Source organism: Melopsittacus undulatus, chromosome 8 (genome assembly GCF_012275295.1).
Source record: "Melopsittacus undulatus isolate bMelUnd1 chromosome 8, bMelUnd1.mat.Z, whole genome shotgun sequence".
NCBI classification, from domain to species: domain Eukaryota; kingdom Metazoa; phylum Chordata; class Aves; order Psittaciformes; family Psittaculidae; genus Melopsittacus; species Melopsittacus undulatus.
The window spans coordinates 2,508,976-2,532,706 of NC_047534.1; the positions used below are offsets into that span (position 1 = coordinate 2,508,976).

General features: G+C 47.2%; 1 protein-coding gene across 1 annotated transcript in view; it reads left to right on the top strand.

The window, feature by feature from the left end:
* The window catches only part of CACNA1H (calcium voltage-gated channel subunit alpha1 H), a 225,953-nt gene extending 205,483 nt beyond the window's left edge, over positions 1 to 20,470 (top strand). Inside the window, exons 26-34 of the mRNA XM_034065342.1 lie at positions 1,626 to 1,735; positions 2,859 to 2,992; positions 3,346 to 3,416; positions 10,353 to 10,431; positions 12,402 to 12,523; positions 12,974 to 13,309; positions 15,577 to 15,760; positions 18,406 to 18,569; positions 19,149 to 20,470. Of these exons, the coding sequence (XP_033921233.1) occupies positions 1,626 to 1,735; positions 2,859 to 2,992; positions 3,346 to 3,416; positions 10,353 to 10,431; positions 12,402 to 12,523; positions 12,974 to 13,309; positions 15,577 to 15,760; positions 18,406 to 18,569; positions 19,149 to 20,282 (2,334 nt within the window). The 3' untranslated portion in view covers positions 20,283 to 20,470. The remainder of the gene's footprint in view (positions 1 to 1,625; positions 1,736 to 2,858; positions 2,993 to 3,345; positions 3,417 to 10,352; positions 10,432 to 12,401; positions 12,524 to 12,973; positions 13,310 to 15,576; positions 15,761 to 18,405; positions 18,570 to 19,148) is intronic.
* Positions 20,471 to 23,731: the final 3,261 nt, after the last annotated feature.

The window sequence follows — 23,731 nt, forward strand, 5'->3', positions numbered from 1 at the left end:
CCCAGACATGACTGCCCCTCAAACCGTAAAACAGTCCAGGGTTTTGGAATATTCCACCAACAGATATAAACATGAAGTTAATGCATGCAGGGCAACGTTTCTTTTCCTCAATGAATTTAGAATAAACCAAGTGTTAAGTACAACCCTTCTTTACGTATCATAAAACCATTCTTTCCTAACAAAACCTTTGGCATAAATCACACAGCCTGTCCATTTGCTGCATCTATTAATGTTCCATTCCATTATTCACAGAGCAAAAAGCTCAAGATTTATATTCTAGTAGTGCATGGTCTGCCAAGTAACCTGCAAATACCTTCTGGATGCTAAAGCCAGAGGGGCACCAAGCTCCAGGGTAACGTGTGTGTGTTTTACACCAGCTGACTGTGTGCTGTTCTGCCCCAATAATTCCTTTGCATAACAGCCTTTGTTTCTAACATAAATATTATTTATCTAGATTAGTTCTTACTTACTTGGTTTATGTTCATGTAAAGCAGAGTTGTAAATCTGAATGCAGACCATCACAGTTGATATAAGAAGTCAGGCTCAGGCAGTGTGCTTCAGGTGAAATAGTAAATTGTCCCAAATACTTTACAGTTGCCATTTCATTTAAGGCTCTGGAATAAAACCAGGCATTGTAATGCATTGAGGAATGTCAACATCCAAAAGACTTTCAGCTCTTGTTCCCAAATAATCAGTGCAGGATCAGCCCACATATCTGGGCTCAGCCAAGCGCAGTCACCACACACACGTGATGAGGAGAGCTGTCCTGTGGCCTGAGGCTCCCTCTGTCAACAAAGCAGACATTGCTTTGCAGACCCTTCTATTGCATTTCACTTCCAGTTGTGTCTGGTTTGATCTTCATTGTTGTCTTTCCTATTGTAAGAGATCTATATTGCATTTAACTAAATTCCCCCTTCCTCCCTCCTCTCCCTAAATCCCACGCAACCACAGAGCTGTTTCACTCTGCAATTATCTATTTTAAGGTCCCATCAAGATTCTTTTGCTATTGTTGGCCTACAATTGCAATGAAATCCTTTATAAACACTCATCATCTTAAAGTATAAACACTGTGGATTCCTGACTTCCGAGGGCAGCAATGGGGAGAGCATGAGCATTGCACCAAATATGGCCATCCTCTGCCCAGCTCTAGAGATGTAACATGGTTCAAGAAGGCAAGATTTAATCCATCTCCAACATTATTTCTTTCTGAGCATTTGAAGCAAAGCCATTGTCCTAAGAATTGCCATGCTGGAATAAAGAAATGATCCATCAAGTCTTTTATTCTACCCGAGGCAAGACAGTTCAGAGAAGTAAACTTTGTTAGATGGGGAAAGGATGGAATTTCTCTCTGACCCAGACTGAACAATTTGTCCACTGAATTTGGAGGATTGATAGCTCTTGACTAGCATTAGTGCTTATGAGGGTTTTGTTTGCATCAGTTGCCTAAGCCTTTAGTTGAGTTTTGGGGTGTGATGCAGTGCAGTTTTGTAACTAAGCTCTGCAAGCTCTTATGGCTTTATTTCTTATATCTCTGTGTCTATACCACCCTTGTGCCTGTCAGTACCTCCTCAGAGGGTCTAGGAAAGCATAGGCTGGGCTGGTCTAACTGGTGTCTCTCTTTTCAGTCCCTGGATGAAGCCCTGAAATACTGCAACTATGTGTTCACCATAGTCTTTGTGTTCGAGGCAGTTCTGAAGTTGGTGGCATTTGGGTTTCGAAGGTTCTTTAAGGACAGGTGAGAGTATTTAAAACTCCTTTGTGTTTGGGGTAGAGCTGTTATTGACCCAGTTTCAAAGCCAGATGCTGGGTAAATGTAGCATCATTATGACTGCACTACATGCTGTGTGCGAGGAAGAGCAAAGGACTGTCTCTCCATAGGTGCAAACTTTATAGTCTAGGTATTAAACATTCTAAGAACTGATGGTGTTGCTTTGCAGAAGGAATTTGGGGAATCTTACAACATTCCAAATACATTCCTTCCCCCTGTATTTGCCTCTCCACCAGGTCTGACCAGCTCACCTTAGAGGTCAGAAACAATATGTTGGCATCAAAGCAATCCTCAAAAGAGTAGTTTTGCCAGCCTAAGGTCACAGAGTCCCTCAGAACAGGTCTCCTTTGCAGTCCAAATCAGTCATTTGGTAGACTGCTGCCTTTGTAAAGCCTTTGGCAAAGACAGAGTTAGTTGTGTTCAGCCCCACTGCCTTCAAATCCCACCTGCAAGGACCTAGGGATTTTATCCTGCCTTGCATTTAACCAGAAACAAGTGCACATGAAAGCACATTGTGGTCTGGTGACTTGCTGGTTGGGAGCAGGGTAAGATTGGACACTTTTCCACATGATCAGCTTGTTTGTTTCATTTATCCTGACAAGGTGGTTGAAAGCTGCAATGAGCAATATGAGTTATGAGGGTAATTGTGTAGCAAAGACACTCAGTTTCTTGCTGTCTTTCTTGTACTGGTGTGGAAATACAGATAAAACATCTATAAATAAGCAGAGCAATTAAAAAACCAAGTGACATAACATGGGAGCAGATGTACTGCATCAAGCAAAGGTCCCTCTAGGGGAGGTCCCTCTAGCAAAGGTACCTCGCCCCTGAGAGTGACTCCAAGTGGATAGGAGGGAGACAGTAGGGACCAGAAGGTAAGCAGGGACACTTCCCAGTCACAGCCTACAGCAGCTCAGAACCAGGCTGTGCCAGCTGCAGTGAGCTGATTTTGTACCCCATAGATGATCCTGGTCCCTGATATGAGAAAGGAGAGGCATCTGGGTTTTGCTTGTGCTTGTTATTAACAGATAATTCTCTACTCTTGGATGTCTGCCCACATATGATCTTTGTCCTTCCTCTCTTTGTCTCTTAGGTGGAATCAGCTGGATCTGGCCATAGTTCTGTTATCAATCGTGGGGATCACACTGGAGGAAATTGAGATGAATGCTGCTCTGCCCATCAACCCCACCATAATCCGCATCATGCGGGTGCTGAGAATAGCACGAGGTATGGCCTGCTCCGTCGGGCTCCAGCCATCCCTCAGACACCTCAGGAAATGGGTTGGCCATTTGTTGGAGTGTCTCCCCATCACTCTGCCATTTTCCTGCTAGGGCACAGTGGACTTTTTGTGCCTTTTGTTCCATTTTACTGATGTCCTTAACATTAACTGGTGTGTGAATTAGTCAGGATGTTCAGATGTTCTGTGAGCCCTGCCAGCATGCAGTGAGCTTGCTATCTGTATGAAGAGACACAAGAGAGATATAAACTCTCCCTACAAGATCTGAAGCCAGATTTTCTTTCACGGATTTTACTCACAATATTCCCTAGCCCTGCTGACCAGGATTTGATTCTCTTTATAGTGCTGAAACTGCTCAAAATGGCCACTGGGATGCGAGCTCTCCTGGACACAGTGGTACAAGCACTTCCCCAGGTAAGCTCCCAGACTTTATCCATGCCCAGTTTGTTCCCCTTGGCAGACTATGCCTTTTGGGCCTGTGGGCAGCTCTGTGCCACTGTCTTTGGTGGGCATTAGGAGCCACCTGTGCCTTGATAGCAGAGTGTTGCCTGGCACATCCTGCTCACATAGTGTTAGATGGGATAACCACAGTGATGGAAAGCTAACAGAGAGCCAGCTGCTGTAGGCAGAGCTCTTGTAAAACACAGATTTCACTGCCAAGTTCAGGAAGCACAAGGATAGACAGAGAAAGCTGTTGGTGACAGCACTGGGAGTAGACAGCCTCCAGCTCAGCAGTTTTCTTTGTGAGATAGGAGCAACCATGTTTATTGACACCAATTGACAAAGGAGCTACAGACTATAAAAGGCAAGTAGAGATGTTAAAAGCTTGAAGTGGGGCCTCAAATCACCATATCCTCATACGCTGCAAGAGAAACGACAATGCTGCCAGTTGTAATATGCAATAGGATCCTTCAAATGTTCAGTTCCTGGCACTGCTTTTTTATGGATCCATTTATTTGGAAAAAGAAGGGAAGAAACCTTTTGCTGACTTGCACTCCTCCCTCAAAAAGATCTGAACCACATCAGAATTCCAAGAAGTTTGGGGTTCCTGTGTTTTTAAAATCTTATGCTTTTTAAGTTGTGTTCTGCCAGTTTGTAGATTTAATGGTCTGCATCCCAATCTTTCAGTCTTTAGAGTTAGCTCAGCTGCCTACGCATTCCAATTCCATCTATCACCAGGATCCTGTATCCAGGTGATCTATATTCCAGACATTACTGGAAACATTTACTGCCACACTTTACCCAGAAGTGAGTACTAAAAAGAGGTTCAAAACCATGAAGAATGAGGCAGAGGAACCCTGCAGCCTTCTTCTCTGAGCTGGCAATTCAGAAACAGAACTTGTCCCATGCACAGGGATGGTCTGACAAGTCCTTAGTTTACAGCCCCTCCAAAATATCCCTCAGCTGAATCACTGGAAGGAGTTTACGAGTGCTCCCACTCTGTCCTAACAGAAGGTAATGTAGTGTAGGGAGAGCCAGGCCTTCCCTCTCCCAGCCCCACAGGCACAGGGAGATGGCAGCACACCATGGTAGGCAGTCACATCTGGATCAGCTGCCTGCAGAGGGAATCACATCTCCAAGGCAGGATGATACCACTGTGGCTTGGCCAAAAGCAGACATTGTGTTGACTTCTCATCCAGAATAGGAGTTGCCATAGGGGAATCAATAGAATTAGTAAATGTAGTCACCCAAATATACCCCTATGAGTTAGTTGCTAAGTACAAAGAAGCCTGTGGTCTATTCAAAATGAACTGGAAAACAAGGGGAATTTCTTTTTTCTTGGAAAGACCCAATTATTTTTCATCACTGCCATAAAGATGTTTCTAATCTGAGACATTTGCTCTATGGTATTCAGATTTCCTTCTCAGTGAAGGATTTTGGCTGAGACTAAAGCATGGAATTTACCAGCCTGACCCCTGTTTTGGTATTTCAAGAAACCATTTGATTTGTGTCTATTTCTTTTTCTTTCAAAACCATTGTGATTACAGAGCATATTTTCTCTCCTTATTTTCTCTCCACCCCAAACAATGGGGTGGCTACAGGCCAGGCCTTTTGTTTCCTGAGGGCGTTTCTGCAGTTTAGATTCAATCCAAAGTCTCTTGTAAAGGGGAATCCCCAAGGATATTCCAAGCAGATCTTGTGCAGATAAAAATGCTACTTTGTCCTCCAGTGAAATGCAGCAAATGAGAAGAGAAATTTGGGAAGACCTCTCTGACAACAATGACTCTTCCTAAAGCTGCAGCTTGTGTTTAAAAGGCAGGGGCAAAGCTTTCTACCCCCATTAAAACCACAGCTGGAAAATCCTCATTGAATGTGGCTGCAAAGTGACAAGAAAAAGATCATTTTCTGTTTATTCATTAAGGTTTCCAGGGAAATTCTATGTCTGGTGTATGTAAAATGTCCATTTATGGGCTTACAATGACAAGGTATTGTCATTGCTCTACACTTTTCCTCTTTTGGGGTGATTTTCATCAGCTTCCTATTTTATTCAGCCTCAGATACAGCTTGAGTAATCCTTAGAGAACCAACTATCACCACTCAGTACAAAGCGGATTTTTAAGACCTCTTTCAAGTGTTTTCCTCTTCTTGATGGGCCCTGGTCCCATTAAGGCATTATAATGAATTCCACCACTCCTGTGCTTTAGCTGCATATTCCCTTGTTCATACATCTGGTGGCTGCACTGGTTTTGCAGGCAATGTCTGCTCTGTAAGACTCCTATGTGATGGTAATCCTTTAGTGCTTTTCCCATCCACTGCTTTCCAAAGGACAATAGTAAAATATGGAGCTTTCCAAACAAGAGCTGGGTTCTTTTTCCTTGTTTTTTCTCACTTGGACTATGTATGGCACATTGGTTAAATGCAGGACTATACCTCCTATAGAATCATCAAATAAACTACATTGGAAAAGACCTTTGAGATCATCAAGTCCAAGCCTTTGTCTTCAAAGCTTGGAACACCCCCAGATGGACTCTCTGCTAAGAAAATGTGAAGAACTCCTTGTTCTATCAGTACCCAGAAATCAGTAGTTTGCTCCTGTCCACAACTTTAACTCTTCCTGGTGCTGTAATTCCTGTGCTTAGCTCAGCTTCAGCTCTTGAAGAGGTTTTCTGGCATTGTCTAATGGCAGCTGTGGGACAGAAACAAGTCTGCTTTTGCCAGATGCTGACAACCCACAGTGATCGTGAAGTTCAGAGAGCACGAACAGAAATGTCTTAGCAGCAAGCACTGCAGATGAGGCACGGTTTGGAAGATAGGTAAGTGCTGCACGCTGGGAGGAAATCCAGAGATGCCCAAGAGACTGGAGTGGTGAAGCAGAAATCAGTAGCTAAAGAAGCCACCAGTCTGCTGGTTGTTAACACTGGTGGGTACCCAGAAAGGGAGCTCATTCAGTTCATCCTTGTGCTTGCACCAGTGAGATGACTGTATCCTCCAAGGTTGTCTGCCTGGCCCTTTCCACTAGTCCTGGAATCCACACAGATGGCCTCCGTTTTCCAAGCAGACAAACGTGTCCATTTTCTCTGGGGTCCAGTGCATAAATTAGCCTGTTTTCCTGCTGCCAGGATTATTGCTTTGGCTGGAGAGTGCTGGAAGGAAGATGAGGAGGACTTATGTCCTTGGAAGGGATTGGCAGAGCCTTAGTTTTATGAGAAATTGCTCTTGACAGGCTTCCCAGATTGCTGTGTGCGTTGCCTGCATGAACAACCGAAATGCCAAGGTGTGGGCCAGTGATGCAGAAATAATTGATGTCAGAGCAGAAGAGACACAGGAGGAACTAGAGTGTGCTTCAGCCAGCAGCCATTGCAGGAGTGGGGCACCAGGAGACACATCTTTCATCAAAGCCTCTTCCAGAGCAAGAGGATCTAGAGGGGCATGGGTAGGATCACACAGCTGGAAGTGCAACAGAGGAGCTGTAGTGCCCATGTGGCTGGTGTCCTGTTGTACATGATCAAAGCAACACCCTTGCACATCAAGCTAACACAACCTGGGATAGATCTGTCTTTACTCAGGGCCTAGGTCAGAGGTTGGGACATGCAGTGGTGTTTAGCTACTGCAGTGTCAGTTAGGAGAAGGCAAAAAGCTAATAGCAGGGATGTCTACAAAAGTGAGGCAGAGATAGCCCCTCCAGGTCATGCAAGGGCAGTGGGAGAAGGGGTGTGTGGAGAGGAGAGTCACTTTTCTTGCCACAACAGGGTTATTTCAGGGTTTTTGCAATGGTAGATCATAGATCAAATAGGATGCACTGAGGTAAAGGCTGGTACCTCCTCATAGAGGCCCTCCCTGCTTCTCTGTGTGGGATGGAGGACTCTGCCTCTCTCCCCATGGCATCCCTCTGTCCTAGGCACACAGACACTTTTGCCAACAGTACGTAACAACCAGGATGCCAGAAAGCTCAGGAGGAATCACAGATACTCACCAGTGTCTCCATCTTCTCTTGTGGCTTCTCTGAGGTACTTTAGGGTACCAAGCCCATCTCCAAGATGTTCTTCATCTCCTACAAGCCACAGTTTCCCTTCAACACTGGAGCCACAGCGAATGATGGATAATCCCTGACTGCCAGAGAGAGGGCTTATCTGTAGTTTTCTCTGCCCAGCCAAAGGCACCAGCCCATATCAGAGGGAATTTGATGGATAAACAGAGCATGGGCTGACCTGGTCACTGCTGCTAGAGCAGAACCACTGCTCAGAGCCTGCTTGGGATTGGCTGCCAAAGCTGAGGTTGATGACCAGAGCTGGATCTCTGTCCCTAATGGAGTCCAACAAAGGCATCCCAGCCTTTGGCTGCTGGAAGAAAGTGCCTGGATGTGCTTCTGCCCCCTCCTGTTCCTCCCAGAAACATGATTCATGCACAGCCTCTTTCTTGTCTGGTCTCGTAAGATCTCAAAGTGCTTTAGAGACATTAATTCTCCATCCACAGGGGTATTGCAAATGGGCACGTTGTTACAGGAGAGGAATGACTCAGCCAAGGTCACAGACACAGATAGAGCCTGCCTTCTCTGCTGCTCAGCAGCCTCTGGCTGACCTTGCTACCTCCACCTCAGCCCATCTCTGAGCATGCCCTGGGTCCATCTCTGTGCTCAGGCCATGGGCTGAAGAGGACACATCCCAGAGAGCCATGGGCTAGCACTGACAAAATGTGACATCTAGCAATGGTTTGTACTGATTCAACACAGCCAGAAGCTGCACAAATAGACCAAGCAGTCCCATCACCCATCTCTGGACCTTTCACTTGCTGCTGTCCCCTGCATCTCTCTTTCACATAACCACATCTGCAAGTCACAGTCACTTCCCACGAGAAGCATCAGCTGAGCTTCGAAACTGCTTTCACCACAGGCTCAGACACCAGCAGTCACCACATTAGCAAACATATGTGTCAGCATATGCCTATGGCTGTGATGCCTTGAGCCTACACAGCAAACCCAGGAGTGTAAACTGATTTTTGAAGGACTTGCTATGAGACACATCGGTTCAGTCGTGTAATTAGTCATGATCTTCTACAAATGCACACTAGAGAGCAGGCAAATGGCTTATGAGCAAATGTTAGGTCATAACATGCTTTGCATGTCAAGAGATAATAGTTTTGACTGATAACCTGGTAATAACTTTGATGTTAGGCTAAATTCCTTGAAATTTCATCAATGCCAAAAGCTTCAGACTGATTTATTAGGCATTAAACCATCAGTAAAATATTCAGCTTATAGGCTGCTTTGAAACACATCCAAGATCTTCCTCTGCAGTGCTACAACATCAGGCTTTAATATACACTCAACCTAGCACTTTTCTTCCCTTTAATTCCTTGCTGCTTTGCCTTCCCAGCAGTGTATGTGGGTGCATTTGCAGTGTCTGTTTTCTTGTGTTTTCTCATTTACAGTCATTTTGCAGCCTTACAAACCATCAGTGTCTAGCAGACGTGAGTTAGGAAACACTATTGAAGAAGACAGTACATGCAGATGAAATAATCCAGACCAGCCATCCACTTCCCTGTATTATCTCTTTTATTCCCTGGAGGACAGTAATAACATTAGTGGAATTGCAAAGCTCACTGTGTAGTAGCCAGCTGAAGCTTTATAGCAATTGCAGTCTCCACTGGGCGATTTGACTGGTCCTATTTCTTTAATACAAAAAAACCCCTATTTTATAAGTGATATTTGTGTTAATTTTCTGATAACAGGTACCATATTGATAACCTTTCTAATGAAATTAAGCAGCATGGCCAAATATCCAGCAACACTGTGGCTGTGCTGTCTCAAGCCAAAGGGTTTACTAGAAGATACCTTGGAGATCACGAATCCCTCAGCCTGAGTACCTGAATCACCAGCTTAGTTTTTATTTAGAGATGAAATGATGATCGGTATGTCATCACTCAATCTCCATTACAAGCTGAGAGACACAAAGCATTTAAAAGTGGCAGGAAAGGTTACCTGAAGGTAAAATGCAGGTGGTTTAGTGGCCGACTTACTCTGCACTTCATGTTCTCTGCCTGTATCACATAAAAACCCCTGCTCTTTGAGATGTTTTAAAGGCTTACACCTACCTACTGATTGACTCCAGTGTGGATAACTGCAGTGCCATTGTTACTAAGAACCTTTGTGTTCCCTTTAGCATCGTTGCACTTCTATTGCCATCCCTTTCAGCCACCTTGCAGGGCATGTTAATACCTAACAGTAGCACACCACAGAGTGTTTGAACTGCAAGGTGCCTGCATTTAAGTGTTGGTATATGGAATAAAGCTTTTCTTTTGAGCCACTGAAAGCTAAAATGCAGGTAGTTGTTGTTGAGAAATATCTGTCAAGTGGCAAGGCCAAGAGAGCTTTACATCTTATGGCAGCATATGTTCTGTTACTGAAAGCCCTCCAGGCTAAGGAAGCCTTTGCAACCCAGGCAGTTCCTCTTATGGCTTGAGACATGTCTTGTTAATGTCACTGCTCTGAAACCCTCAGCCTTTGTGCTTGGAATCTCAAACCTGGTAAACAGAAAGGAAAAGCCCTTAAAACTCAAACCAGAGCAGCAGGTCATTTAAACTCCCACTGCACTGAAGTGCAGTGCTAAGTGCCAGAGGCTACAGCTACAGGTTGGCCAAATTACAGATGAAGGCAGCATCCAGGTGAGTGGAAGGGCAATGGAGAGGCCACAGAGCCTCAGAGACAGCTTTGCATGTGGGAATCTGCTCCTTCCTCCACACAGGAGACTTCTCTGGGTCTGTTAAAGTAGAAACATGAAAGGGGAGCAGGGTGCTGGATCAGGAAGAGGGAAGATGATGATTCCCTCTTTAGCTTGTGTTTAAAATGTGATGGAGCAATTTAACTCATGACCTCAACTTGCCTGACCCTTGTTCTGCTTTCTCCTTGTGTAGGTAGGGAACCTTGGCCTACTTTTTATGCTCCTGTTTTTTATCTATGCTGCCCTGGGAGTGGAATTGTTTGGCAAACTGGGTGAGTAATGTGCCTGACGCAGCTTATTTCATCCGGTTGGTGTTTATTTGGTATCTAGCTGTTTCCTTGCTTCTGTCCTTCATCCTTGGGCCTTCCTTAGCTTCACAGCTCACAGGCTGAAGATGGAAGTTTTCTTTTGATCTCAGGGTCGCAGATGACACATGAGGATGTAATACAGAACCTGTCCAACGTGCACACGCACACACATTTAGAGATTTATGGCTGCAGAGGAACTATTTACTGTTTAAATATAATTGTCTAGCATGAGTGTATTCACAAAGCTGGAAGTTTGCTACTTATGGCACAATATGAGTCTACAAAGCTGGATGGTGCTCAGATTTATGCTGGAGAGATGCCACCATAAACACATCCCTCCTCAGAGCTTCCACCACACTCCATTAGTTTTCTGCACTTGGCTAACATTGCTCTTCCAGCTGTCCAAGTCTTGTCTGTCCTTTGTTCTCAGCATCACCTTCCCCTTTCTACATCAATCAGGAAGCATCCACTGGTTCCTGATCGTCCAGCACCATTTATTCCTCTGGCTTGAGGAGGATGTGGAGCTGATTATGAATGTGTCCAACATTAAAAACAGAATCAGGTGGAGTCAGAGAGGAAACACCATAGCCCTCCCTTGCCCAGCTTAGTTAGACCAAAGCAGTCACTGCCTTCAAACATGCTGTTGGAAGGAGATGTGTCTGCCTCCTCAATGTTTGCATCCTAATTAGGCCTTCAAGAGCATCAGAAGGGCCCTTCCTCCACAATGCTTTTATAGCTGTCATTAATCCCCTTTATGAGCCCAGCCCTCTGCTCAGATTACACATGCTTGAAAGCAGAATATTTCTTTCAACTGAAGACAAATTATTTTTGCAGTCTCCAAGAAATTCAGGGAAAAAATTACTTCTGTATCCACCCCAAAATGAAATCCTGTGGGGGCTTTATTACATAGATAGATGGATAGATAGATAGATAGGTGCCTATTTGTTATATAGGTGTGTATTTGTTCAGCCACAGAGATGAAAAATGTCTTGTTCAAAGAAGAACCTTCTGCTGCTCTGAATCCTTTCTGGTTTTACACACACACCTTGCTAGTGTCAGCCCCCAGGTAACCACAGCATGTGTTAGACACTGGGAGAGCCCTGATCTTGTCTGGGACAGGCTGAAGGCAGTCAGCACAGCACTTCCCATCCCAGTTTAACTGGGAAATACTTCCACTTCTTTTTGTTGATCACTGCTACTCCCTGTTAGCCATAAGAACCTTCAGTGCTTACTCCCCTAAGATTGGTCATTTGGGAGTTGTTGGGTTTGTTTGCTCTTTTGGTTTTCCTTCCCATTTGCCTCTGAAATAAATAGCTACTAGTGAAATGCCCTAGCAAGAGACATTGCTGCCTGTGTAATGAATCTGTGTTCTATGGAAAGAGGGATATGTTCCATTTACATTCATTAGTATATTAATTCTCAGGGGGAACATGTCAAATCGCTTCACTTTATCTCAGTGAAATATCCCTCATGGTAGATGTACCCTGTAAAAACTAATCAAGACAAGGACATAATCAAGAGACAGAGGGTACTGTAGAGCAGTATTTGTTTAGATAGCTCAGCAAGTCTGCTTGTTTCCACCTCCTTTTAGATCTCTTTATGTTGGCTCTGCCTGTTGGGGTGAAGAGCTCCCCTACCTCTCTGATGACCTATCCCAGCACTGTTGGGTCTTCCAGGTGAAAACAGCCTTCTTAATGTCCAACCTGGACCTCCCAAGCCACAGTGTTGCTGTCCATTATATCATCTGCCTCCCCTGAGAAGAGTTTGGCTACATGATCTCAGTAATTGCAGGCCACCATGAGATCACCCCTTAGCAGTCCTTTCTGATGCCCTCATGACATACCTCAGGGTCTTACCAGCAGGTTTGGGGCTGTTCTGAATAAGCATGGGCAAACATGGCTTCACTGATGGCCTTCTGCTTCTCTCTCCTTCAGACTGCAGTGAAGAAAATCCCTGCGAAGGTCTGAGCAGGCACGCAACGTTCACCAACTTTGGCATGGCCTTTCTCACCCTCTTCAGGGTGTCTACAGGGGACAACTGGAATGGGATCATGAAGGTCTGTGCAGTCCCTGCCTTTATTCTCTCTATAGATACAGAAATACAAGTTTCAAACAAGCTGAGGCAACTCTTGTGTGGAAACAAAATGATTTCCTATTAAAACATCAAAATTAAACTCCCCCATTTAAAATCCAGGTTTATTTCAAGTGATAATTTGCCCTAAGTGTCGCCCAACCTGAAATTTAATGCTTTTTAACATATAGATAATACTTCAGGAAAATTATGCCAATTCTTGTGGCTGAGAGGAGGAACCATGTACCTTTGGGATGGAACATCATCCTCTGTTTTGTAGATGGTCTCATTCATGGTGTGTGTATTTCCTTCTATCCATTTTAGTTGCACCCACAAGCCATTGTGTCCAGGATATGTTATATTGATGTTTCAGTACTTGGAACCCAAGCAGAGCCTCAGCACTTATTAATCCCTCACCTTTCCCTCTCTGTTTCAGGACACTCTTCGGGAATGCACTCGGGAAGACAAGCACTGCCTCAGTTACCTCCCTGTTATCTCTCCTGTCTACTTCGTCACCTTCGTCCTCATCGCACAGTTTGTCCTTGTCAACGTGGTGGTGGCAGTGCTGATGAAGCACTTGGAGGAGAGCAACAAGGAGGCCAAAGAGGATGCTGAGATGGACGCTGAGATTGAGTTGGAAATGTCCAGAGGAGCACCCACTTCAGCCACCGGTGGGAGCAGAGGTGCAGTTGCCCCAGAGAGCAGGGCACCCTATAGGAGTCAGGAGACCACAAAGTCAGAGTCGGAGCTGCAGCTGAAGCATCAAGCCCTGGTAAGAGTTCACACAAAGCATTTGCTCTTCCAGTGCTCAGGGTAAGGAAGGGACAGTTGTCACCAGCCACTGTGGTCTGATCGTCAGGCAGCCAGACCCCAAGTGACACAGAGCCAAAGAGGCAGCAGGCAGGGCAGCGTGGGAGCAAAGCAGCTTTCCTGGTTTCCCCTATGGCAGAGATATCACCACCACCTCCACATCTTAAGTCATTTCAGGAGGGCTCCCTGAGGAGAAAGGCTGCTTGAGACCTCTTTTCCAGGGCTAACACTGTCCTGACCATTGTTCTGGGGGAGGGTTCAAAGTCCATCTCTTGCCCTTTCCAGTTCATTCAAAGGTTGTGGATTTTCATTTCAGAACTAAAACAGCCACAGGTCCCTGTCCTGCTCTTGCAATGCATCAGTCCTTGTCATTTTAGCATGGGCAGCAGTTCCAGGGAATGCTGGCAACCCTGACATGGATGACATAAATTCCCTTCACACGGACACAGATATATACTGCTCAGGGTCTTTCTAATCCCACTTTGGGATTTCTAGAGGAAATTTCTGCTCTCTGGTTTCTGTTAGTCCTCTAGAAAGAGCAATCAGAAGCTGTGGGAAAGGGGGGGCACAAGATAATTGTCTCCTCCCTGTCAGCAGCATGTGAGGAAGAGTGAAGATGAAATTGCTTGGTCACCATGATCACAAATAAATCTACTGCAAAATCAATGGGGAAACTGAGATTAAATTACATTAAATTAGATTTTTATACGATCTATCAGATTCTATTAAGTCAAGTAAAAAGAAATTTACTTACACAGCAATGGGGAACTCACTGTTGGAATGTAGTTCCTAATAGACTTTGCTGCAGGAAAATGCACCATAAACACTATGGTCAATTTATTGCCTTTCTACTTGGCCTGAGAGGGATCCCACAGTGAGCAGGCTCCCACCTTGCACATCTCTATCAGGTGCCTGGGATCCTCCCAAACCCTCAGGCTGCCTGTAAAGACCTGCTGCTGATCCCTGCCATTGTCTTCTCAGCCAAGCTCAACAGGGTGAAAGCATTGAGTAATTTATCTTGGGGTGTTCCTCTCTAGGGATCTGATGGAAGATATTTGTAAGCCAGAAATGTGTGGAAAAAACAGATCTAAGGAGACCTTCTGTGACCACCAGACTATCCAGAGAGGGCTGTCAGGCCCAGCTTTTGATCACAGAGAGGGAAAACAGCCCAGGAGAGCAAAGCAAAATACATTTAATATAAGACATGCAGCTGGGAAGATGTTTTCAGTCAGTCACTGGGAGCTGGCATTAAAGGAAACCCCAGTGTTTAGTTGTACTTTAGATAACATGGTGAACTGTGAGGGGAATGTGTCTAGGATCAAAACCCTGGAGCCACATTGCAGGTCCTGTTCCAAGGGTTCCTGATCCCCCAAAACTTGGCCATGTCATGGCACCACCTCTCACAGCTGCTCCATCAGCACTGCAGAGACATCATTTGAGTCCCTGAAGTTTCCTAAGGCCCCAGGATAAATCTGCTATAAGGTGCCTGAAGTGGCAAGAGCTCAGAGGAGCAGTGAGGGGTCACATTAAAGGTTTGTGACTTGCTCTGTCCAAGCACTTCCAACCAGACCCATTTCACAGTGAGAACAAGCACAGAGAAACCCCTTTTCTACCCCTGTATAGGCTCCATATACACGCTGCCATGATGTCTTCTCCTTCCCTCTGCCTCCTGCCATGTGGCTGTCTTCTTCTGGGGTCACTGGTGCCCAAGGTGCCCCATGTGGTAGGAGACAGGCTGTGGGGTTTGCAGTGGTGTTAATGTGTGTGTTTAAATGTCTGCCTGTGTGTTTTGGAGAGATATTACATGCATCACAAGCAGCTCTGGGTACCCTCTGTCAGCATGGCCAAAGACGGACCAGTTTTGCCCATCTATCTTTGAGGAGAAGGGCATCACCACCCAAGCTGGGCTGAAAGCATCCCTGGGAAAATGGCAGCAGAACAGTGCTGGCTTTCTCCATTTTCCTGGACCTTACTTTTGCTCTGCAGTATCCAAGAGTCTACTTAGTGGTGGGTCAGTGATGCCTTGTTTTACTCCAGCTGCAACCTGAGCTCTTCACTGAGCCAGCACAGCTTCGGTTTCCTCTTGCAGTCACCAAGGGTACACCCCTCTCTAAGACACCAAGAGGAACACCTGCACAAGGCTTTAAACCAAAAGCAGCTGAGAAGGAGATGGCTGTAAGTAAATTCACCCCAGGAATGACCCCCTCTCCCTGTCTCCTTGCTTTGCAGGGCAGCGCAGCCTCTCTGAGGCCCCAGGACACTCAGAACCTGCTGACTGTCCGCAAGATCTCCGTTTCCCGGATGCATTCCTTGCCCAACGACAGCTACATGTTCCGGCCAGTGATGCCAGCCAAAGCCCCCTTCCCCCTCCACGAGGTGGAGATGGAAACGTATCCCTGCAAATCCCAAAGAGGTACTGCTCATGGCATGTTCCCTTCCTCCTCCTAGCTGAAACCGTGTGGCAGCAGGTACAGGTGGTGGTTAGATGGGGAGTAAGCAACCCATACTGAACCAGGGCTTGCTTCCTTCATGTGATTCCATCACCATAACTGCCCAATGTCATGTTTTCAGCACATCCCTGCATTTTCCCAGGAGAAAGCTGATGGTGCAGCTGGGGAGAAGTGGGGCTCCCCAGCAATGTCAGTTGTAGAAGACAGGCATTTAGCTGAGTAAAAGGGTGCAAGCTACACGTTTCTTCTGATCAGCCCTGACATCAATAAAACCAACATGAATAAAGGCCACGGTCAGTGTCACTTCCTGACACAGCTCCTTTACACCTATGTTTTCAGGCAATTTTCAGTCTCAAAGCAGCATCTTTTTGAGCATCTTTTTGAGACCTCTCTGAGCACAGTACATTGAGCTCAGAGATGCAAGAGTTTCTTTGGGAGCCCTAAAGATTAGAAACCACTCTCCAGTACCTCCCCAGCCTCCCTTATGATGAATCTTGCAGGAGAGACCCTGCAGTCAAGAGAACCACAAGCTACACAGAGCCTTTGAGTATCCATTTACCCAAATACATTACCCTGCAAATGCCTTTCTATCTCTTTTGTCGTGCAAGTTGGTTTGAAGGGGAAATCAATAAGAAAGAAAATATCTGCCTCCCTAAAAGCCCATGTGCTTCTTGAGTGGCTCTCAAGAGCTCACCAGCCTGGTTTCCATTGATGGAATGTTGTTTGAAATGCAAGACCTGCTTGGACAGATGAGTAGTGGCTTTGCAAACCACTGTGGGGCTGGCAAGATCTGCTCTGGTTTCCTTGGGGGAAGTAACTCTGTATTTGTTCAACCCCTCCGGATACCAGTTAATGTTCTCTGCTCAGTATTTAGTATTATTTCACCTGCACATTCTTTGCTAAGCAAAGAAAGCAGAGGTTGAGTTTCATGGCTGTACTCCTGGGGATGGTTTTCATCTCTGTAGTGAGTGTAAATCAGGGTTTATACCAGTGTAAAACTGCTGTGATGTTGGCAGGGATGGGGAGAACTGACCAGGAGTTTGCCCATGTTTCCCAACTTTCTCTCTGTGAGCACTTGAGCAAGGGATGTGGCAGGGATTTACCTGCATCCAACCAGCATCACCCAGAGCTGGGCTGCTTCTGAGCTGAGCAAACTGATTTAAGGCACAGTCCCATAAGTTACACACAGGTAAAACTGAGCACATGGAGACTCACCTTAGCATTTGTGCTTTCAAAGGACTTGGGAATGTCAGTTAAGTTGTCTGGTCTTCCAATACTTCAGTGAGTAGAGTGAAAACACTGGGAGGTGACCAGATCTTGGGTTCTTGTGGTCTTAGATGCACTTTCTGGATTGACTAGAAAACCAAAAGAGACAATACACAAATCCAGAGATATTCTGTGTTCCTGACTCTGCAGTTTAAGAGGGGTTTGGGATTTCCTATACGAGATCTAGATGGAAGGCTTCCAACAGCAGGGAATTCCAGCTAAGCACAGGGAGGAGAGCACAAGGGTTTGATTTTATGACCGTGTTTGTGACAGATTTTATGACAAAGTTTTTCTGCATCATAAAAACCATTCTGTAAAGCCTGGATTAGCACACAAACAGCACAGGCAAAAGACTTAGGGAGAAGTGGGGCTGGGGAGCTCATTGCTGTGCTCTTTCTGTGGGGATCTGGAGGAAAGCTGCAAAAGAAAAATGATGGAGCACTAACTTTTCTTCCTTCCCAACAACAAATCTCTTTCTGAAACCCAACTGCAATCTGTCTGGATGGCTTTTTGTCACAGGTTCAAGTTCCCTGACCTCTGGGCGAGATCTCTTGAAGTGATGGATAGCTGTGTTTTGAACGTGGAGCTGCAATGTAGAAACAGACGTTGGGTTTCAAGCTAATGAGGACAATAAATCCTGCAGCCAACAAAAATAACAAGGCAAAAGATCTTTCAAACAAGGCAGAACAGCAGGAAAGCAGCACCACAAAGGGGCTGGGGAGGAGGGGTTGCCTTTACACCCAGCCAGGGGACCAGGAGCCTTTGGGAAGAGAGTGATTCCTGCCTGGTACATGAGCTCAGAGACTGTCAAAGCACTTGGTCCTCAGATCATGTTCAAAGGGCTGCTGCCTGGATAGACAGTGGGGGTAGTGTTTGGGCTGCAATGAGTGGGAAAACTCCCCTGTGCATCCATAGTGTCTGCTCCTGGAGGTGATGGCAGGGTGCCTGCTGGCTGCTCCAGGCTGCAGGTTAGACCTGGAAGTGGAGCTCTGGAAGCTCCCAGGGAGCTAAGCAGGGCTGCTCTTGCCTCCATGTGGCAGAGCAGTGTAAGCATCCCTGGCAGCACTGCAAAGACAACCCAGGCATCCTGACGCAGACTTCCCTGATCTGTGTTCTCCAAATAGGCAACATCCTTTCACAAATGCACTCAAATCCATGCTACCAGGGAAGTGGCAGTGAAAGGGTTTCATATGCCCTTTACTTGCTGCTGTGTTGTCCTGATGGCCACCATCTACCCCGAGTGTTGCAGTATCTACAAGAGAAGATGCCTGTTACCTGTTCTCTGCCTCAGACCTCCACATCCCCGTGCCAGTGGTGGTGACTGCTCTGTCTCTGTTCCCAGGGTCCATCACCTCCATCCGCTCCCAGCCTGTAGGAACATGCTCCTCTCTGAGGGTGCCAACAGAGTCCCTGCAGCTGGCAATCCGTTCTCCCAACCACTGGAAGATCCTTCCCCCACACATCACACCTCGATCTCCCACTCTCAACAAGCTGCTGTGCAGACAGGTGAGAGGCCAAGAGCCTACAGGGGTAAACTTCATAGTCAGCTGGGCCCTTCCCTTTCTTTCCAATCCCCTTTGGGCTTTCTTTTATTGCAGCTGAGAGGAGCATTCCCCTTTTTAGAACAAAACATTTCTGGTGCCATAAATGTTAATATACAAGTGACACAAGGGCAAGGCCATTTTTACCTGCTTTCATCTTTGTGGATGTACTGTTCTATGAAAGAATAGCTAAAGCCTATGGGAGATGTCCCATTCAGCTTTACCAGCCAGCCCTACACCCTCTCACTTCAGACATGTTCCATTGACTCAGGATTTGGTGCTGGAGCAAGCCCAAAATCATGCAGAAAGACCCAGCAGATACAAGCTCTGCACACGTAGGTCTGGGTCTGCTTGTGAGCAAACCTGTAGCCTCTGGTACAGGGAGGATCTGATGGGGGTAGGCGTGATGGGGAAGGGATGGGGTGGTGAACAGTGCGTTAGCCCCTCCAGCTGTGCTGCCACAGGCCATGTTTCACCCCTGGAAGTACTCCTGACCCAGCAGATCCCCAGGGTCTCACCCCATCTCTCCCTCCTTACCTTCCAGGAGGCCATTCAAACAGACTCCGTGGATGGGCAGGCACCAGAGCGCAAGGAGAGCCTGCAACCAGAGCCTGGAGAGACTCTCCCATCAGCAAAGCAGCCTCAGAGCACCTTGACCCCCAGTCCCCTCCATCCCACAACAGCCTCCCTACCGAGCACCCCTCCACGCTCCCCCCCGTGCTCCCCACACCGGCCCCCCAGCACCCTCACACGGAAGCACAGCTGCAGCCAGCACGGCATCCCCAGCCCTGGCAGCAGCCCCCCCAACCCCGAGGGCTGCCTCTTGGAGGCCTCAGACCTGGCTGACGAGGAGGTTCGCCACATCAACAGCTCAGCCAAGGACTGGGGAGCGGAGCACTCGGATACTGGGAGCCGCTCCACTTCCCCCTTCATCTCCCCAGCCCCATCTCCTGTGCCCCTCAAGAACTGCAGCACAAGCAGCCTCACTGGGGGCAGCAGCAAGGAGAAGGACTCGAAGAAGTTCTACAGCATCGACACAAAGGGCTTCCTCAACAAGCCCAGCTGGGCCGACGACCAAAGGCGGCACTCCATTGAGATCTGCCCCTCCATCAGCCACGGGGACTGCAGCTTGGAGGAGCCTGCCGAGGACAAGCAGCGCTCCCCTGCCCGCATCCACATGGAGTCCGAGTACATCCACGGAGCCAGGAGGAAGAAGAAGATGAGCCCGCCCTGCATCTCTATAGATCCTCCCATGGAGGATGAGAGCAGCACGGCCTCCCGCACCAAACCCTCGGAGAACAGCATGCTGCGGAGAAGGACCCCATCCTGCGAGTTCCCTGCTTACAGAGAGGCCCTGGAGCTCGCAGAGAGCCAGGCCGGGGAGGGGGCTTCCAAAGCAGAGCGCCGGGGGCAGCCCCAGTGCCGTGGGGAGCATCTGACCATTCCCAACTTCTCCTTCGAGCAGTTGGATGGTGGCTCCTTGGGAAGCCTCTCGGATCTGGACTCCCGGGTGGATGCATCTGCTTCCGAACTGAAAAAGATGGAGCACTTAAAAACTCAATGGAGCAACACTGAGAAAAGCAAAGAGCTCCTGGGCATTGCTAAGAGCCCCCTGCGGAAGCAGGATTTGGTCCCTGTGACTGTTGCCACAGAAGAAGACATAGATGACCCAGTATAGCTTTCTGGGAGGGGGGAATGGGGGGGTCGCAAGGGCTTGACACCAATGTGGGGTTCCAAAGTAGGTCAGTGGTTGCTCGCTTGGGTTCTCTCCTTCCTCACGGTCACTTGTTCTTAAGCACTGGGGAGGTTTGCAAAGGATAACACACACAGAGGGGGGGAAAAAGGAGGAAAAACAGTGGAAAAGGAACCAAACAGCCAGAAGAAGAGACAATGATGGGGGATGCAACGTGGGTTTGGGGGGGTCTTTTCTAAAGGGAAGGTTGCCTCTGTGGCTTCAATCACATTGATTCGGGTTGAAGGTGGTAGTGGGGGGGGGGATTTGGGGGGTTCTCTTAGGGGTTTGGTTGGTTTTGGGGGGGGTTTTATAAAGATGCTCAACTTTTAACAAGGCACCTTTTAGAGACGTCCCGTGAGGCGGGAGGGCCCGGGTGGGAGCTGTACATTGTCTGTATATCAGCACTTATATACATAGAAATAATGTATTTGTGAGATACAAAACAAGGAAGAAAAAAAGGAAAAAAAAAGGAAAAAAAGACCAAAAAGGAAAAAAAAAGAAGATATATACCCACAAAAACTCTCTCTTCATAATGCACATATTTTTATAGAGAAACGATACTGGGTTTTGCATTACATGTGACTCTGCAACTGGGTGGTGTTTCCTTGGGGTTTATGTGGAACTAATGATCACGGCCATTCGTTTTCCAACTGGTTTCTCTTCTTTCTCCATTCACCTCCATTTCCTTCCTCTCTTTGCCCTCCACCATCATCCCACCAGCTTCTGGGCACAGCCGATGCTTGAAACGTCCTTTTGGCCTTTAGAAGTTGTCCTTCTAGCAGAGAAAGAAACCAAATCACTACTGAATTGTAGCCAGTGCAATAATGAGTTCTTCATTCTCGTCTCTACATCTGTCCAGTTGCTTCTCTTTTCCTCCTTTTTGGAACTGAAATTCAGGTGAAACGTTGCAATAATCTGAACTAACATGCACAGTTGTGGTTCCTGGTGGGAATAAAACAAAATCCTATGGAAAACCAGGAAAAAAGGGAAATTTACCGAGAGCTAAACCCCACCAAATGAATAAATAGTAACTTATTTAAGATGTATTTTGTTTACTGCAGCTCACAGTAAGTTATTGCTCCAGGATGTAAAGGTGTAAAAGCTGTCTTAGGTGATGTTCTTTGTGAGCATTGAAGCTGATGCTTTGTCCTCCTTGCAGCAGAACGACTTCAGTCCAGCATCCCTCCTCATCCTCATGGCCGCATCCACCTCCTGGCTCCAGCGAAGCCTCCATAGGAATCCAGCTCTCCTTTAACTCCATTTCTCTCTTGTTTTGCAGTTTGGGGGTTGGGGTTTCCCTTTTAGCCCCGATCCTGTCCTATCCTCACCCTCATCCCAACCCTTCACCGTGGGACAGCATCACCGTGTTCCATCAGAGCAGCACCCAGCCTGTCCGAGGATGCGCTACCGGCACTGGATGAGAAGGTGGATGGGATGGGGGAAACAAGCAGTTCAAGCAGTAACTGTCGATGCAGTGAAAGCAATGGGTTCTGTTTGGTTCATTCCATGCCTCATATTTATGCATCCACATATATCTTCTGTTATTTATGCATCCATTACTCAAAAGGAAATGTATCTTGTTTCACATGTATTAAACTGTATAAACTGGAAGCGTGGCCTCGCTTTGTGCCAGGGTGTAGCCCGAGGCTGAGCCCTGCTCCAGCCCTAAGGTCTCATTGCACCCCCTTAGAACCCAGCATTCCCTAAAACCTCTTTTCCCAAGCATCCTGGATCCGCATTGTCCCCTTCCTGCTGATGCTCCCACCAGCTCCAACAGTGACTCCCTTCCCTCATGCAACAGCCTCTGTATGTGGAGTGGCTTCATGCCTCCAACACCTGCACCGCTGTAATTAAGGGTCATTTGGGATTAGTGTAAGTAATTATTGAGTCTTGGTGGGATAGGAAGGAATTCCCGGAAAGCACCATAAAACAGTCACTAATGGTGCTCTGGGGATGATGGCAAATGCCTTTTGCTGCAGTTTAAGCAGCAGAATGGGAAGGAGGGGAGGTGAATCCCCCTGTGCTGGGCTGGATCCTGCCTGGAAGTGCCTTGTGTGTCCCTCAAGAGAGGAGGAAGCTGCATTGTAATGATTACTGCTGGAATTACTTAGCGTTGATGGGAAAGGGGCATCCCTCGTGCCCATTCCACACACACACACCCATGTACTTCACACTCCTGCTTGGGATTCAGTGCTCCTATTTGGGCTTCTTTATAGCCCAATAAAGCACAGCATTGCCAAAAAGAGCTCCTAAGAGCAGAGGATCCTGCCTCCAATTGGATTGTTCTTCCTCTGGCTGAAAACCTGGCTTCAGAGGGGATTATTCCCAGTGTAACAAACCCCTTCCCTGCTCAGAGCTCCTACTCCACCAGATGTATTGGTTTTAACAACTCACCTCTTTACAAAGGAGATGGTTCCTAACAGGGGATGCGGTTGTCCCAGTGTCCTGGGCACATACTGGTATCCTATGGACTCTCCCATGTGAAGCAGGCTCCATCAGGCTGCCTGCAAGCAGTGCTGAAGCTCAGGAGTGCAAAGCATGGGGTCAATGCAATGATAACACAAATCATCATTATTTCCTTGGGTTGATTTCTACTTTGCATGTTTTAATGACAATTCCATCGTGTTCCCTGGTCTGGGCTCGCACAGGGAAGCAGGGATAAAACATGGACTGAAACTCACCACGTTGAGGAAGGGGCAAAGGAAACCATCATGTAGGGACCTGAAGAGGCTTCGGGTGTTCTCTGGTCCAAGGTTAAATCCCAGATGGCTTCAATCTGGAATTGCCTTTGTCAGCCTGGGGAGAAAGGAAGAGGAAAGCATTGAAAAAGCCCTCACCCAAGCAAATGTGCAGCATCCCCAGTGCTGTCATCACCTGTCAGTGCTGCAGCATCATACAGGTTACATGGGTGCTGATGAACACCTGCTATTTGTGCAGGATGTCTTAGGTTGAAGGATTAAATGGCCTTTATCCATTGAACACTCCTTGGAAAGCTTTAGATACGTGGCTGTGTATTAATGGCTGGAGCCATCTCAGCTTCCAAAAGGGGGAAAGGAGGAACCCCTTCCACTGGAGCAGCTGCTCCAAGCCCCTGTGTCCAACCTGGCCTTGAGCACTGCCAGGGATGGGGCAGCCACAGCTTCTCTGGGCACCCTGTGCCAGCGCCTCAGCACCCTCACAGGGAACAGCTTCTGCCTAAGAGCTCAGCTCAGTCTCCCCTCGGGCAGGTTCAAGCCATTCCCCTTGGCCTGTCCCTACAGGCCCTTGTCCCAAGCCCCTCTCCAGGTTTCCTGTAGCCTCTTTAGGCACTGGAGCTGGTCTCAGGTCTCCCCTTCAGGAGCCTTCTCTTCTCCAGGCCTCCCTTCCTGGCTGGCAGCATCCAGACACGGAAC